This window comes from Polypterus senegalus, chromosome 15 (assembly GCF_016835505.1).
Source record: "Polypterus senegalus isolate Bchr_013 chromosome 15, ASM1683550v1, whole genome shotgun sequence".
In the NCBI taxonomy this organism is placed as follows: domain Eukaryota; kingdom Metazoa; phylum Chordata; class Cladistia; order Polypteriformes; family Polypteridae; genus Polypterus; species Polypterus senegalus.
In genome coordinates this window covers 9,919,648-9,938,167 of record NC_053168.1, presented here as the reverse complement: position 1 = coordinate 9,938,167, position 18,520 = coordinate 9,919,648, and the positions used below count along the sequence as shown (strand labels likewise).

Here is an 18,520-nt window from a genome sequence, read left to right as displayed (position 1 = left end):
TGCACACTGTACCGTGTTGTGGATTTCATTTTTGTCCAACTACTTATTAATGCAAATATCTAATCAGCCAATCACATGGCAGCAACTCAGTGCATTTTGGCCTGTAGACCTTGTCAAGACCACCAGCTGAATGGGGAAGAAGAAAGGTGACTGAAGTGACTCTGAACATGGCATGGCTGTTGGTGCCAGACTGGCTGGTCTGAGTATTTCACAACCTGCTGATCTACTGGGATTTTCACACACAACCATCTCTAGGGTTTACAGAGAAGAGTCGGAAAAGGGAAAAATATCAGTGAGCGGCACTTCTCTGGGTGCCTTGTGATGCCAGAGGTCAGAGTCTGAACGGCCAGACTGGTGAGAGCTGGTAGAAAGGCAACAGGAACTCAAATAAGCACTCGTTACAACTGAGATGTGCAGGAGAGCAGCTCTGAACGCACAACACGTCGTACCTTGAAGCAGGTGGGCTACAGCAGCAGGAGACCACACCGGGTGACACTCCTGTCAGCTAAGAACAGTCAACTGAGGCTACAAGGCACGCGGGCTCACCAAAATTAGACAATAGAAGATTGGAAAAACGTGGCCTGGTGTGATGAGTCCTGATTTCTGCTTCAACATTTGGATGGTAGGCTCAGAATTTGGCATCAACAACTTGAAAGCATGGGTCCATCCTGCCTTGTATCAATGGTTCAGGCTGCTGCTGGTGGTGTAAAGGTGTGGGGGATATTTTCTAGGCACACTTTGGGCTCCTTAGTACCAACTGACCATCGTTTAAATACCACAGCCTACCGGAGTACTGTTGCTGACCATGGCCACCCCTTTTGTGACCGCATTGTGCCCATCATCTGATTCCAGTTGGATAACGTGCCATGTCACAAAGCTCAAATCATCTCCAACTGGTGTCTTGAATATGGCAATGAGCTCACTGGACTCAAATGGCCTCCACAGCCACCAGATCTCAATCCAATAGAGCACCTTTGGGATGCGGTGGAACCCGAGATTCGCATCCTGACAAATCTGCTTTCGTGTCAATATGGACCACAAATCCCTGAGGTTTCTTTCCAGCACCTTGTTGAATCTGCGCCATGGAGAATTGCAGCAGTTCTGAAGGCAAAAGGAGGTCCAACCTGGGACTAGCAAGGTGTACCTAATAAAGTGGCCGGTGAGTGTAAATGCGCCTCGCCATTTACCGCTATGTGAAATTGCCAGCCCCAGAGCTATTCCCGTATTAAACCCTAACCCTAAGAGGTGAAAATAACAGCAGAGTGGAGAGTGTAGTCACTCATCAGAGTATGCGTGGGGACAAAGGGGCAAATCCACAGATGGAGTTTCAAGAGACGGATGGCTCTTGTTCAATGCTAAACAAACCTAATGTTCATATTTAGAAAATAATATACGTTTTATACCTATAGTAAAGATAAAAGGAAAAAAAAAAAAGAAAAGCCTAACCCTAAATTTCCAACTCGGACCGACGATCAAGTGTCATTATAGAAGCAGCTTGAAAGTCCAAACAGGTCAGGTCAGGTCGGGGAGCAGGCACTGGAGCGGCACGTTGTTGCACCCACCACATGATAAAACAGCTCAGGATCCTGGTTGGCAACCCACCCCCAGGCAGACACGCGGTCCAGTCCCGCCCTCTAGAAACGGCCCCCAATCTGCCACAGCCAGGTGCTACGTAGGCATCCCCTTGGCCTGGTCCAGCCGCTCAGGTTCTCAACAGTGAAGATCACCCTCGGGGAAGCGTGCCGTAACTGACCCTCCCACACATTGCAGGTCATGTGTCTCATTTGGGACTCCATGAGCAACGCAAAGTCAAACCAGCAGGTATACCCAAGGACTCTCCAGGGAGACACAAGAGTCCAGTCTTCATCTCAGGTCACTGAATAGCGTCCATGTCTCACAAGACAGGAAGCACCAGGACTCTACAGACTTGGACCTTCGTCCTTTTGCAGATATCAGGAGCGCCACACTCCCCTTTCCAGTGACCTCATGACCCCCACATGCTCTCTCAATCTGTCCACTGACTTCATGGGATGAGTCACCAGAGTCACATGAATGTCACCGCCGAGGTAAGTAAACCTCTCAATGACGAGGTCGACACTCTCTCCGCAGACAGACACACTGCTGATGGCCGTGTCCAAGAGCTCATTAAAGGCCTGGCTGTTGGTTTTTATCAGGACCCTCGCAAGCCCAGACACTCAGACTCCTCACTCAGTCTCTCAAGACCCCCGATCAGAGCCTCTATTGACTCCACGAAGATCACAGAAGTCCAAGATCCGTGAATCTTGCAGACTTATTTTGCTAAACTGGAAGAATCCTAACTCTCCTCTTTTACGTCAGTGGCAAACCGATGTGTTATACTATTTGAAATTGGAAAAAATCAAATACTCAGTTAGAGGATCAGTACAGAATTTTTTCAAAACCTGGCAGGATCTAATCAATAATATTTTAGAATAAGCTCTTAAAGCACAGAGGAAGTAATTATCTCCTCGTTTCTTTTTCTTCTCCGTTCATCTCTATTGCCCTATTAAACTCATCAGTTTTAAGTTCTACCCCGTTGGCAGTGCTGTCTCTCTCTTAGGGGTCGGGGGTCGACTTGTTTTTCAATCTCAATCCTATTTTTTGTAAAAACGGATCGATTTGTATGGAATGATTGCAATAAAATTATTAAAAAAAAAAAAGATCCGTGAACCCAACAGACGCCCCCCCAGCCTCTGGACCCCACGACCCTGCCCAACACCCAGTCCATACAAGCATTGAACAGAATAGGAGAAGAACACACCGCTGACGGACCCCCAGAATGAACTGGGAAAAACGCCGGGGTTCTGCCTCCTCTCTGCACAGCACTCACAGTACCAGGGTACAGGCCGGCCATGATATCCGGCAACTTTGAGGGGATCCCGTGAACCCTCGGGATGTCCCACAGGGCGGCTCGAATCAACGGAGTCGAACGCTTTTATGAAAATCGACAAAGGCTACAAAGAAACTCTGCTGATATTCTCATTTGTGCACTAGATGGTCGACGACTTGGGTGTAAAACCAGACTGCTCCAGTCGCTTTTAGGTGGGCACGTGATCAAGGATCCCACCCTAGCGAGGACCTTACCCGGCACCGAGGCCACTGTTATCCCCCTGTAGTTGCCATAATCCATCTGATCAGCCTTCCCTTTCCAGATTAGGATGATAAATCCCGTTTTACCGTCGGTCCCAAGGGGGAAGGGAGGTTAAATGAGAGGCCTGAAACATCAAGGAGTGGGTGGGGGACGCGGCCCAGAAGATTGCCCACCGGTCCATAAACACGTTTCAACTTTTTGAAGTTACTTAAAGGGTTCAAAGACCACTGGTTTAGGCCCTGATCACACAAATCCCAGAATTGAAGGAGGGTGGTCTTTTGTGTTTCACATCCTAACCGGTTCTTTGTAGCTATCAGTGGTCTTCCTTTCAAGCCACAAACTGAACTCGGGTCTCCATTAACGTGAGCCAACAATGCCCACCATTGTGCCACCACTTTTACTTTAACTCTCACAAGGGTTTTCTTCACTTCATGCCCCCTTTATGAATGCAAAGCAAGGTTATGATCTTGTGGTAAAGTCGTGGAGCTTTGGCCGAACTTGGCACTTTGAATGACCTCCCGGCACAAATGACATCCGAAGGAGAAGGCGCAGAGGGTGCAGAATTTCACACAGTCCCACCGGAGGTTTATGCGTGTAAAGAATCTGCCCGTGTTGCTGCCTGCTGTAGGTCCGGCGGACCCCGGCCGGTCAGTTCCATTGCAATTAGCAGCATGCGGGAGGCTTTGGGACTTCAAATGTCAAGTGGCGATGTGAGCGTGAACAGACGCCCCTTTGAGCTCCTAACATTGTTGCCATTGTTGGCGCTGCGTCGCCGGCGGGCCGTCTTGATGACTCTCAAAGGGCCCCCTTCATGCATTGTGCCTGACGCCCCTTAAATTGGGAGTGCGGCACTCAGGGGAACGAGAACTGACAGCTTCAGGGCGGGTGGCGTATGCGCGTTGGCAGGACCTCCGCTGTGTCAGCTGCTGTTTTAGTGTCATTTTGGAGCGGCGGATTATTCCGGAGCTCATTAGTGCCGTTTCCTTGTTGACAATTAGCGATGCACTTTATTTATTGTGTCTTTAATGTGATTTGAGGTCTCCTACCGTAAACATCACGCGTCACATTATGGAGATGCTGATGCATCGCCCCTCTGCTTGCATAGAGCCGCTATTATCTGGAAGGGCAACGTACTGCAAAAATCGTCCTGTGCTGTGGTGTTTTGGGCATGAGAATTCTAGAGGGGCCATCCCGGGATTTTCTTTGATGTTTTCCATCATATTGCATAGTTGATAATGTCTGGGGCAGCACGGTGGCGCGGTGGGTAGCGCTGCTGCCTCGCAGTAAGGAGACCTGGGGTTCACTTCCTGGGTCCTCCCTACGTGGAGTTTGCATGTTCTCCCTGTGTCTGTGTCCAAACACTACCCTCATGTACTGTAAGGTCACGAGCTGTGGGAAGTGACCTAAAAACTAGATTATGGCTGCAAGCAGAACCCTTCACAGGATGTCAGGTCTCCGCATTCGAGATGTTCAGGAGATGCTCAAAGTAGAGCTGCTACTCCTCTGGATCGAATGGAGCCAGTTGAGGTGGTCCAGGCATCTGATTAGGATGCCTCCTGGAGAAATCTCCATAGAGGGGTTTCGCGTATGTCCAATTACGATTACACATCTCGGCTGGCCTGAGCATGCCGCATTGTTCTCCCAGAGAAGTTGGGGAAGGTAGAGGGGGGAAAAGGGATATCTGGACAACTTTAGTTAGACTGCTGCCCCTGTGACCCAGGATTTGGATTTGGATTTGGTTTTGATAACTCTCCTTTTTGTCTTCTGGTTTTCAACTTTGCTTTGTTTTTCGACTCTTTTTTTTCCTTCTGCTCTTCACTCTCCTTGTTTTCAGTCTTTAAACATTCAGTGAATGGCCTCCTTGGCATTATTCTAATTGCAGAGGATCATCATCACGGTACCTACATTTTCACTGTTGTCATGTGTCCTACTTGAAAATGAAGTAACTAATAATAACTGGTATCGCCATTTTAGTCATCTAATAGTTTCAAATACTCATATTTCCTTCTCTTCCAGATGTTTCAAAATATTCTGCTCCTTAAGTGTCTCCCCATAACTGATTTCCTTCAATCCTGAACTGGTTACTTTTTCTCGTGCTGTTAAAGAAATACTTCACCGAAAATCTTATTTTATATCTGTTACTTACCACATGTAGTTTGTACTGATGGCAGAGAAACCTTTTTAATCTCATGTTTTCAAGCATAATGGCGAAACCAAGCCTTCAGATAGAAGAGGAGTCTACAGTCACCAACACTGGACAACAGCAGTTAATTTCAAAAACATCCACGAGAAACATTTTATGTTATGTTATGTTAAACTACGGGGTCTGCTGGAGCCAATCCCAGGAGGCACAGGGTGCAAGGCAGGAAACAAACCTCAGGCAGGGTGCCAGCCCACCGCAGGGCACACACACCCACACACCAAGCACAATTTAGGATCGCCAATGCACCTGACCTGCATGTCTTTGGACTGTGGGAGGAAACCCACGCAGACACGGGGAGAACATGCAAACCTCACGTAGGGAAGACCCGGGAAGTGAACTCAGGTCTCCTTACTGCGAGGCAGCAGCGCTACCCACTGCGCCACCATGCCGCCCCTGTCACATAACCAACATGTCAAATCGTCCAGTCAGATGCCCTCAATTTCCCAAACACATGTGCTTTTATTAAAATGTTGTTAAATAGGGCGGCATGGTGACGCAATGGTAACGCTGCTGCCTCGCAGTAAGGAGACCTGAGTTCACTTCCCAGGTCCTGCCTGCGTGGAGTTTGCATGTTCTCTCCATGTCTGAGGTGACACCTCAGCACCACGCTGAAGAGCGTGAGGTTTTTATTTATACAGTGGCTAGAGTGCCAATCCTGCCACCAACCCCCAGGTTTTTTCCCTGCAAGTTGGAGGACCTGTTTGCAGTGCTGGAGTGAGGTGGGGTAAGTGAGCGGGCAAAGGGGCACAGCAGCTGAGAGCACATACTGTACCACTGCGAGAAGATCTGAGCAGTGTGATGGAAGAAGCCAACAGTCCTGTCTAGGGAGACTCGCAAACTGGCAACTTCCGTTCCTCCATCTCGGGCACCTGTGGGTCATTACATTGGTTGCAGCGGTAGGCAGGAGAAATCGACTGATGACCCTGAGATATGGCGGACTGGTTTAGCTCTAATTCTAGCAGACCCCCTTGAGCATGCTCACAACAGCTTGCTTCAGGCTGCGTTGACCAGATTGCCCAGCAGATGGAGTTTATGTTACCCTCAAGGATGAAGATTCTTTAAGAGGAGGGCAGTGTAGCTCCCCTGGGTGCAGACCTGAGAGGGGCACACTCTTATTATGTGACTACGGACTGTCCAAGGGGCCGGGAGTACCTGGCTATATAAAGGCACACCCCCGTGAACAGCTTGGCGCAGACACAACACGCGCACTTAGCCAATTCGTACTCGTCTCCCTGCTACTGGTGAGCTTCAGATATGGACCCTAGCCATGGAGTCGGATTGTGGAATGTGTGGCCAAAAGGTTGCCCCTGAACCCCTAGGTGAGTGTGGTGAGGCACAGTGGGGTGACGGGTATGAATGGACAAAGCAACTGGGAGCACTGAAGACTTGAGCAGCGTGGTGGGAGCGGCCATTGAAGAAGCCAAGCCAACAGTCCGTTTTAGGGAGACTCGCAAACTGCCAAATTCCATTCCTCCATCTCTGGCTCCTGTGGGTCATTATATTGGTGGCAGCGGTAAGCAGGAGAAATGACTAATGACCCTGAGATATGGAGGACTAGTTTAGTACTAATCCTGGCGGACCCCACTCGAACATGCACACAACAGCTTGCTTCAGTCTGCGTTGACCAGATTGCCCAGCAGATGGAGTTTATGTTACCCTCAAGGATGAAGGCTAGTGTAGCTCCCCTGGATCCAGACCTGAGAGGGCCACACTCTGTTTAGGTGGCTGTGGACTGTCCGAGGGGCCCGGAATACCTGGAGTACCTGGCTATATGAAAGCACACCCCTGTGAGCAGCTTGGCGCAGACACAACACGCACACTTGGCCAATTCATACTCACCTCCTTGCTACTGGTGAGCTTCAGACCACATGGACCCTAGGCATGGAGTCAGATTGTGGAATGTGTGGCCAACAGGTTGCCCCCGAACCCATAGATGAGTGGGGTGAGGCGTGGCGGGTATGAGTGGACAAAGCAACTGGGATCACCGAGCAGCATGGTGGGAGCAGCCGCTGAAGAAGCCAACGGTCCTTTTTAAGGCCGCCCACTACCAGTCTGGCATTAAGTGGCTAATTCCACACCTCTGCCACTTGTACCCCAGCGGGTCATTATAATTTTTTTTTTATAAACTAGGGGGCTTTGCCCTTTGCTCGCCAACCCTCGTGTTACACACTTGTAAGATTTTTTTTTTTTTCTTTGAATTGTTGCTATTTCATTAGTTTCACTTTTATTTTAGAACTTCTGTAAAAATCAATATTTGGAATCTTTGGAGTCCCAATATGCTGAATCTTTTAAATGAGGTCCGCGAGACGTGTGTTTAATGACTTTGTACCCTAATTCAGGATCGGTTTCTCTGTTTGGAATTTCAGCACAGACAAAACGATCTTCTTCATCATCATCATCATCAGCAGTTAATCGTTTTTTTTTTGCAAAGTAGCCAATAAATGCATGAGAGGTAAACTCCGTTTTTGAGATTCTCTGACTTAAACTTCAAAGCCTTACAATATTGACACACTTCTGACATGTCACCTATGTCCATTGTGGTCCCCCGGACGGGACGCCCAGGAGGACGAGAGGAGGGCTTGTGCCTCCTCCAGACCGCGAGGGGGCGTCCGTCCTGGTTCTGTTGGGGACCACGGGTCGGGGGCATGGAAGCCCTACCCTGTAGGGGCCCGTGGTCACCGCCAGGCGGCGCCCCGATGCCGGTTTATCCCGTGTGGTCCCCGGCCGGGACGCCTTGGAGGACTAGAGGAAGGCGTGTGCCTCCTCCAGACCGAGAGGGGGCGTCCGTCCTGGTTATGCAGGAGGCCTCGGGTAGGGGGCTTAGAAGCCCAGCCCTGTAGGGACCCGTGGCCACCGCCAGGCGGCGCCCCAGTGCCTAATTATCCCGGGAGCCCGGCACTTCCTGGGGGAAGACGACAGGGGACACCCGGACGGCTTCCGGGTGCACAGCCGGCACTTCTGCCACACAGGGGTGTGGCTAGTGCTAATTGCCGGGGAGCAGCTGGAGCCCATCCGGGTTCCCATAAAAGGGGACGGGAGGCGGCCAGGAAGGCACAAGAGACTGTGGGCCTGGACATTGGGGAAATCGGTGCAAGAAGGCACTGGGGGTGCACGTGAGCACAAACTGTAAATAGTATTGCTTAATAAATGGTGTGTGGTGAAAATATGTTGTCCATCTGTCTGTGCCGGGGCCAGCGTTCACACCATGTATTCGGTCTCGATTCGCCTTTTCGTTATTTCTCTAAGTAGTAATTTATCTTTCTTTGCGCTAATGCGATCTTTACTTTCTTTTTTTTGTCACTGTTGTTTTCTTCTGCTTTCATACTCTGAAAAGTAACGCTTGTGCACGCGCCGGCTGTCCCGCCCCAGTTCCTCCCAGAATTACGCCTCTATGAATATGCAAATCAATATAAATAGCCCATAAGCTCAGCATTCTGTGAAAAGACAATAAGAAAAGCACGGGGGAAAATGGAAGAATGTCAGCGAATGGAGGCAAAGGAAAAACGTACAATTTGTTGGTTTAAACAGTGGAATAATCAACAAAAGGAAGTTGATCGAGTGACATAGCGTGTCGGAGAAACTCGAAAGCTCACGTTCACAAAGTCGCACAGTGCCGGAAATAAAAAAGAAGTCACATATCAAAGTCGCTGTGAAAAGCCGAGTCGTAGCCCACCGTCTGAGTGTCGTATGAAAGATTATTAGGGTACAGAGAAAAAAAAATAGGCACACAGTAGGGAAAAAAGTCCCTAGGAAGGAAAGGAAAGGAAGGAAAAAAGTTACAAAATGTCAACTTTAATCTCGACATTTCCACTTTATTCACGTAGTTTATTTTGTCATTAAAGTAGAACATCATAAACTTCACCTTTAAATCGTTTAATTTACTAGTTTCTCAAATCCCATCGTAATTAAAGTAGCACGTTAAATGCTTTGTTTTGTATTTGATCTTCTATGTGCTCTGTGTGTGTGAATCACTACTTGCTTCTTAAACCGACTTTCTCTTCCTCCGACAGGACACAGAATCCATGACATTCGTGATATTACAGCTCTCTGAATAATTAAAATACTGAGTTGTATACGTGATATCATTTTCATGATGATTGGGATTAAATCACGTTATTAAACATGGGAACACGGTGACGCAGTGATTGTTCATGTCTCACACAAGATGCTGCTGCGCCATGCGTGACCTTCGATGAAATAATTTACTGCAGCAGTACTGTCTCTTTCAAACGTACTAACCCCCAATTCCTGTCCTTGCTTTTCTTTCTCCCAATCCCCAAACAATCAGCTCAGTAATAGACGTTAAGTCATCTGTAAGCTTAGAACGCCGATTCTTCAAAACTTTTAAGGAACATTGAAATATCTTCATAGTACGTGATTAATTATTCTATCCATCTGTCTTTCCAGCGTTGCGCCAGCCCCAGCAAGAATACGGTGGGAGGCAGGAACAATACGTGAACTTGCTAGCGCTGCGCCACCGTGTCCTCACATGTTTAATTATTAACAATATAGATTATTTAAATGATGTTAAAGTTTTATCTGTATAATTTAATAAACATATTTTGCTGCATTGCATCTTAAAAATGATATCATCATCATATGTAAATACGCGCTTTATAAAGTGGCTCAGGCTGTGAGATATTATAACTGTAGTGCAAGTTTACAGTGAGGTGATTGTACTTATAAGTCCTAACAGTTCTACGAGGAGCAATTGATTGAGTGCATTTAAAGTTCTTGGGATTAAACTGTTTCTGAACAGCGAGGTCCGTACTGGAAAGGCTCTGAAACGTTTTGCAGTGGCTGAGACAGCGTGTCCATGAAGCTGTATACCGATAATTCTCTTTCTGATCAGCTGCTGCTGTGATTCACACTCAGATACAGTGATATAAATACTCCGAGTGGTGCAATGAGAGTAATATGGAAAAAGATGATCCGCTGTGGCAACTCCTAACGGGAGGAGCTGAAAGAAGAAGAAGAAGAAGGAGAAGTGAGAGTAGCAACGCTAAAGCAGTTATGGCATTTAGAATAGTTTGACCATTCTGTGGACTATTATATTGTTACTGGTTAATTACAATCAGATGCATTAAACTAATGAAGAATATGTGATTAATTTCAGTGTATTTATAAAGCCGCATCAGTAATGTAGATCTGAAAAAGAAAGGTAAACCACACAGGAACAGTAGCACTGCTGTGACGCTGGGTGCCGCCAGTCTGCAAAACAGAGCGCAGAACTTGCGTACGCCAGGGTATGAGGTACCGTGGAAAAGTGCGTAGCTTTACGCCAAGTTTAGGTTTTATACATCGCGATTTGAACAAGGAAATGTTCTTACGCAACATTTCTGTGTGTACGCACCGTTTATACATGAGGCCCCTGGTCTGTGGTGATTATTTTCCCTTTTTCGAGTAATAATTTCTGTTTGTTTGCGCTACTGCGATCTTTACTTTTTTTTATATACTTTCTAATTTTCCTACTTTCATATTCTTTAACTTTCTCCACATGTGCATAGCGCCTACGTTTATTTTTTCAGCCTTTCGAATTCCACTGCTTTCATAATCTCTAACCTGCTCTGCATGTGTATAGCGCCAACGTTTGTGAACGTCTTTATGAAGTTCTACTTTGTTTTTTCCTTTGTCTTTTAATTCCGAGCCTGACTGGACATGCTTTGTTTCAATTCCACTTGTTCTGGGCTGATAATTACTTTCCTTATTTTCTGAATTTGCACCTAGATTATTCTTTTTCTTTTTTTTTTCTTTCCAACGCCTCTGAGTCTCTTTTCTCCATGCTGCTATCTTCTTCGTTCAGTCGTCAATGTTTCATCTATAACGTATTGTCCTTATACACTTTATATGCGCCGAGACCCTGGATCTGTGTGTGCAGAAAGCCTTTTACACGACTGAGTGTTTTGCTGCCCGTGGTCTTATTTGATATTGGTTGTAAGTAGGGCGTGTCTTGCAAGAATGTTCTACGTCATCGCGAGACGTTCCTGGGTCAACCTCTTGGCACAAAGTCTCATGTTTAAGGTCCCCGCGAGACGCTCCGTGGCCAATCTCTTTCGTCTCGCGTGAAGATCACTTCTCGTATCCCTAGTGTTTCCATCCATCCATCCATCATCCAACCCGCTATATCCTAACTACAGGGTCACGGGGGTCTGCTGGAGCCAATCCCAGCCAACACAGGGTGCAAGGCAGGAAACAGCCCAGGGCACGAACACACACACACACACACTAGGGACAATTTCGAAACGCCAGTGCACCTAACCTGCATGTCTTTGGAGTGTGGGAGGAAACCCACGTAGACACGGGGAGAACCCGGGAAGCGAACCTGGGTCTCATAACTGTGAGGCAGCAGTGCTACCCACTGTGCCACCATGCTGCCAACCCCCCAGTGTTTCTCTCCGGGATTTTTTTTTTTATAATATAGAGATTTCCTTGATTTTATTGTAATCATTCCATACAAATAGATCAATTTTTACAAAAAATAGGATTGAAAACAAATCAACCCTCCACCCCGAGAAAGAGAGCATGGCGAACGGAGTAAAACTTAAAGCTTGTAAAAATACATAAATTGGTGAGTTTAATAGGCGGATAAAGATAAATGGAGTGCTTTAAGAGCTTATTCTAAAATCAAACTGATTTGATCCTGCCAGGTTCTGAAAAAGTTCTGCACAGATCCTCTAACTGAGAATTAGATTTTTTCCAATTTCAAATAATATAAAACATCAGTTACCCACTGACTTAAAAGAGGAGAGTTTTTGGATTCTTCCAGTTTAGCAAAATAAGTCTGCATGCCAATAGTGTAGTGAAGTCCTTCTCCAGTTTAAGCCCCTCTGTGAGCCCACCAAAAACAGCTGTTAATGGCTTAGGAGGGATTGTGACACCAAGGCTGTCTGAATGGCACTTAAAGATTTTAGTCCAAAATGATGTTCATTTGGTGCAGGCCCAGAACATGTGACCCAATGAGGCCTGAGCTCGATTGCAGCGTTCGCAGGTTGGCTCTCGCCCTGGAAACATTTTGGACAGTTTTAGGCGAGACAGAAGTGCTCGAGATATCATTTTGAGTTGTATAATTGTATGCTTTGCGCATATGGAGCTCGAGTGAATTCTCTGCATTGCTACTTTCCACTCCTTTTCTGATATGTTGAGTGAGAGATCTTTTTCCCAGTGTCCTCTTGGATCTTTGAAAGGGAGGGAATGTAAAATGGTTTTATATAATCTAGAAATGCTGTCCTCCAAACTGATCAGTATTACCAGTGCAAATCCCTACGTCAGAGCCACCACTCCACCCGCGAGGTCAGACAAATCTGCGGGTCTTGTCAGTCAGACAAATGCCCACTGCCACTGTCTTCAGGTGCTGCTTGTTTTGTCTTCAGTAAGTGAGCTGCAAGTCCAGTTGGGTTGAGGTCACTTGATTGACTCGGCCATTGAGGAATAGTCCACTAGTTTGTGTTGTAAAGAACTCAGTTTGTAGTCCCAGGATGTTTGGCTGATTGTCCACCTGTACTGTGAAGCGTCGTCCTGTCAGTTTGTGGCCTTTGTCTGACTCTGACCAGACAGTATAGTGCCCTCTGCACTTCAGAATTGACCCTGCAACTTCTGCCAGCGGTCACATCATCAATAAACACCAGTGACTGACTTCTGACGATCGACTCAGTTGATTGAGCTGCCCTGTGGGACATCCTGAGTGTTTGTGGGATCCCCCCAAGGTTGCTGGATATCACACTGGTACTGTGAGTGCTGTGCAGAGAGGAAGCAGACCCTCTGTGTTGTTCCCAGTTGATTCTGGGATTCATCAGGGATGTGCTCTGCTCCTACTCTGTTCAGTGCTTGTATGGACTGGGTGGTGGGCAGGTCATGGGGTCCAGTGGCTGTGGGGCATCTGTGGGTGAAGAGAGATTCACGGATCTCGACTTTGCTGACGATGCTGTGATCTTCACGGAGTCAATGGAGGCTCTGATCGGGGGACTCGAGAGACTAAGTGAGGAGTCTGAGTGTCTGGGCTTGCGAGGGTCCTGATAAAAACCAAAGAGCCAGGCCTTTAATGATCCCTTGGGCACGGCCATCAGCAGTGTGTCTGTCTGCGGAGAGAGTGTCAACCTCGTCGAGAGGTTTTCTTACCTCGGCAGTGACACTAATGTCTCTGGTGACTCTTCCTATGAAGTCAGTAGATGGATTGGGAGAGCATGGGGGGTTATGAGGTCACTGGAAAGGGGTGTGTGGCGCTCCCGATATCTCTGTAAAAGGACAAAGGTCCAAGTCTTTAGAGTTCTGGTGTTCCCTATTTTTTGAGTCATGGACGCTATCCAGTGACCTGAGATGAAGACTGGACTCCTTCATGTGTGTCACTTCAGAGAGTCCTTGGGTGCCATTGGTTTGACTTTGTGTTGCTCATGGAGTCCCGAATGAGGCACATGACCTGCATTGTGAGGAGGCGTCAGTTACGGCACTACGGCCATGTGGCGTGCCTCCCTGAAGGTGATCCAGCTCATAAGATCCTCATTGTTGGGGACCCGAGTGGCTGGACCAGGCCCAGGGGTCGCTCACGTAACACCTGGCTGTGGCAGATAAGAGGGTCATTTCCGGAGGGTGGGACTGGACCGCGTGTCTGCCTGGGGGGGTTGCCAACCGGGATCCCGTGTTATTTCATCGTGTGGTGGGTGCAGCAACACTCTGTACCAGTGCCTGCTCCCCAACTTGACTTGACTGACTTCCACTGTCAGTCACGCATGAACAGCCCATAACACGGCCTCCACCGTGTCTCACAGATGATGTGGTGTTCATCAGATCATGAGCCGTTCCTTCTCTTCTCCATACTCTTCATCATTCTCTTAGTTTAATTTGTCCAAAGTAAATTGTTCCAGAACTGGACAGGCTTTTAAAAGGTCTTTTCTGTCCAAGTTTAATCTGTCCTTCTGAGGCTCACCAGTAGTCTGCACTTTGTGGCAGACCCTCTGTCTTTACTTTCCTGGGGTCTTCTCTGGTAAATGGCCTGTATTTGATATAGCGCCTACTAGAGTTCAAGAACCCCCCTAGGCACTTCACAACACAACAGTCATTCACCCATTCGTGATGATAAGCTACTTTGTAGCCACAGCTGCCCTGGGGCGCACTGACAGAGGCGAGGCTGCCGAACACTGGCGCCACCAATCCTTCCGACCACCACCAGCAGGCAAGGTAGGTTAAGTGTCTTGCCCAAGGACACAACAGCTGCATTCTCATGCCGGGAGCCAGGATCGAACCTGCAACCCTCCGATTGCTGGACAACCCGCTCTACCGACTGAGCTACTGCTGCCCTACCCTATGGTAGACTTTGGCAATGACAGGCCGCATTACACAGGTAGCCGGTGTCCACTTTATTGATTTCAAACAGGAGATGTCACTTGATCCAAGTCAAGTAGAGCTTTATTGTCATCCTAACAATATACTTACAGTACACAGTAGGACGAAATATCGTCCTCCAGAGTCAAAAGGTGCAATACACAAGATATATACATATATATATATATATATATCTGTATATTATATCTATGAAAAGGTTCTCTAAACGAGCTATTAACCTAATCATCTGAATCAACTAATTAACTCTAAACACCTGCAAAAGATTCCTGAGGCTTTCAAAAACTCCCAGCCTGGTTCATTACTCAAAACCGCAATCATGGGTAAGACTGCCGACCTGACTGCTGTCCAGAAGGCCATCATTGACACCCTCAAGCAAGAGGGTAAGACACAGAAAGAAATTTCTGAGCGAATAGGCTGTTCCCAGAGTGTTGTATCAAGGCACCTCAGTGGGAAGTCTGTGGGAAGGAAAAAGTGTGGCAGAAAACGCTGCACAACGAGAAGAGGTGACCGGACCCTGAGGAAGATTGTGGAGAAGGACCGATTCCAGACCTTGGGGGACCTGCGGAAGCAGTGGACTGAGTCTGGAGTAGAAACATCCAGAGCCACCGTGTACATGCGTGTGCAGGAAATGGGCTACAGGTGCCGCATTCCCCAGGTCAAGCCACTTTTGAACCAGAAATAGCGGCAGAAGCGCCTGACCTGAGCTACAGAGAAGCAGCACTGGACTGTTGCTCAGTGGTCCAAAGTACTTTTTTCGGATGAAAGCACATTTTGCATGTCATTCGGAATTCAAGGTGCCAGAGCCTGGAGGAAGACTGGGGAGAGGGAAATGCCAAAATGCCTGAAGTCCAGTGTCAAGTACCCACAGTCAGTGATGGTCTGGGGTGCCATGTCAGCTGCTGGTGTTGGTCCACTGTGTTTTATCAAGGGCAGGGTCAATGCAGCTAGCTATCAGGAGATTTTGGAGCACTTCATGCTTCCATCTGCTGAAAAGCTTTATGGAGATGAAGATTTCATTTTTCAGCACTACCTGGCACCTGCTCACAGTGCCAAAACCACTGGTAAATGGTTTACTGACCATGGTATTACTGTGCTCAATTGGCCTGCCAACTCTCCTGACCTGAACCCCATAGAAAATCTGTGGGATATTGTGAAGAGAAAGTTGAGAGACACAAGACCCAACACTCTGGATGAGCTTAAGGCCGCTATCGAAGCATCCTGGGCGTCCATAACACCTCAGCAGTGCCACAAGCTGATTGCCTCAATGCCACGCCGCATTGAAGCAGTCATTTCTGCAAAAGGATTCCCGACCAAGTATTGAGTGCATAACTGAACATAATTATTTGAAGGTTGACTTTTTTTGTATTAAAAACACTTTTCTTTTATTGGTCGGATGAAATATGCTAATTTTTTGAGATAGGAATTTTGGGTTTTCATGAGCTGTATGCCAAAATCATCAATATTAAAACAATAAAAGGCTTGAACTACTTGAGTTGTGTGTAATGAATCTAAAATATATGAAAGTCTAATGTTTATCAGTACATTACAGAAAATAATGAACTTTATCACAATATGCAAATTTTTTGAGAAGGACCTGTATATATATATATATATATATATATATATATATATATATATATATATATATATATATATATATATATATATATATATATATATATATATATAATAAAAAGAAATATACACTGTTATGTAGTGCTATGTAATCCAGAGAGGGTAAGGAGTAATGAGTCCAGTGTGGAGGAGGGCAGCATGGTGTTCAGGAGCCGGACTGTCTGAGGAAAGAAACTATTGCACAATCTAGCAGACCTGCTCCTGATGCTGCAGAGTCGTCTTCCAGATGGAAGAGGAGTAAACAGTTGGTGGGAGGGGTGGTGGGGATCAGCCATGATGCTAGTGGCTTTATGAAGGCAGCGTGAGGTCTAGATCTCCTGCAGACTGGGTAGTGAACTGCCAATAATGCGCTCAGCGGTCCGCACAATCCTCTGAAGGGCTTTGCGGTCGGAGGCATGGCAGTTTCCATACCAGACTGTGATGCAGCTGGTCAGGACGCTCTCTATGGTGCCTCTGTAGAAGGTGGTAAGTATGGGTTTGTGGAGGTGCACCTTCTTCAGTCGTCGCAGGAAGTAGAGACGCTGCTGGGCTCTTTTTGTGAGATAGGTGGTGTTTTTGGTCCAGAACAGGTCCTCTGTGATGTGAACACCGAGGAACTTGGTGCTCTTCACTCTCTCTACTGTGACGCCATCAATGCTGAGTGGAAGATGGTCAGCCTTGGTCTTCCTGAAGTCAACAATCAACTCTTTTGTCTTTTCAACATTAAGAGACAGATTATTGTCTTTGCACCAAAGTGCCAGCCGTTCCACCTCTTCTCTGTACGCCGCATCATCGTCGTTCTCGATGAGTCCCACTACTGTAGTATCATCGGCGAACTTGATAATGTAGTTTGTGTCAGAGTTGGAAGTGCAATCATGGGTCAGCAGCGTGAAGAGTAGCGGGCTCAGCACACAACCCTGGGGGGCACCTGTGCTCAGTGTGATGGTGATAGATCTTATATTCCCAATCTGTACTGTTTGGGGTCTTTCAGTGAGAAAGTCCAGAATCCAGTTGCAGGTGGAGGTGTTAAGTCCAAGCAGATTCAGCTTACTGATCAGCTGCCTGGGGATGATAGTATTGAATGCTGAGACCGGGGGTCTTCCTTATTAGGTGTGCTAACCATTAACTGATTCTTGGAAAATGTCCTCGTAACCAGCAGAGCGGAGAAATTTCCAATTAAAAATGTTATGAGTGAGCTGATGAGTTAATGTTTTACGTTTCTCTTTTGTTTGTCCTTTTTTTTTTTTTTTTAAAGATTATCCACGACTCGCCCAACATTAACCAGCAGAAGAAGCGACGTGCACCTCCACCACCTCCGCCGCCAGCTCCTGGTTCAAGTGGCCCGACGGAGGAGACGCCCCTCGATCGATCTCGCCTTATGGAGGTAGTGGAGTCCCCCTGCAGTGACAAAGAGGTGCCACCGGAGTCCTCGCCCACGCAAGGTGGTGAAGAGCCCTCGGACGTCAAGCGTGAGTTGACAGAAGAAGATGCCAAGTGTGAGGCCAATAATAAAACAGCGGAGGAGGCGGAAAATAAGAGACACAGCACCATGGGTAGGTGGTAGTCAGCCTTTATCTCCCCCCCCCTTTCTTTTACTAATTGTGTGGAAAACAAAAACAAGGCCAAAGAGAACAATAGGCAGAAAGAGCGCCATTTCCATATTAATGGGTGCCAACACTCGTCTTTAAAAAGCAGCTGGGTGTCTGCCAAGTGCTTCCGTGCAGGCGGCTACCTTACATCCTCAGTTGTGGGCCGCCATTAACGGTACACAAATGCGAAGGTCCGGCTTGTGAGACCCTTTGAAGCTGTCAGGAACTGTATGTCAGCGTGCCGTTTGACTGCCAGGGCACCACTTTGTCGTTTTCTTCTTCTTCTTTTTAGTTTGTGTGTTTCAGACAAGCAAATTCAGTTTGTCGTCATGAAGACGGCTGCTTTAAGAGTTTTGTTTGTCACCTTTAACTCAAAAAGAAAGGCCCTCGGGATATAGAAAGTCGCTATATTAAATAAAACATTGGTGTTTTTAACGACTAGCCGCTTGGACAGTCAACGTGTTTCCCCCTTTTTAGTGACTCTCAATCATAAGGGTCCTTCTTGGGTTGGTGCTCATTATAAACTGCTCAGAAAAATGAAAGGCGCACTTTGAAAACACCTCAGATCTCAATGGGAAACAAAACTCCTGCCGGCTCTCTCTGCTGCTATGGAGTGATGTGGTGATGTGTGAGGAACGAAAGGATGGAAATGAAAATGATGAACCGACA

General features: G+C 47.1%; 1 protein-coding gene across 5 annotated transcripts in view; it reads left to right on the top strand.

The window, feature by feature from the left end:
• The window catches only part of LOC120516048 (protein cordon-bleu-like), a 246,527-nt gene that overhangs the window by 204,136 nt on the left and 23,871 nt on the right, over positions 1–18,520 (top strand). For all 5 annotated transcript variants that reach the window (XM_039737483.1, XM_039737487.1, XM_039737484.1 and 2 more), the window contains one exon: positions 17,518–17,815. In XM_039737483.1, coding sequence (XP_039593417.1) covers positions 17,518–17,815 — 298 coding nt within the window. The remainder of the gene's footprint in view (positions 1–17,517; positions 17,816–18,520) is intronic.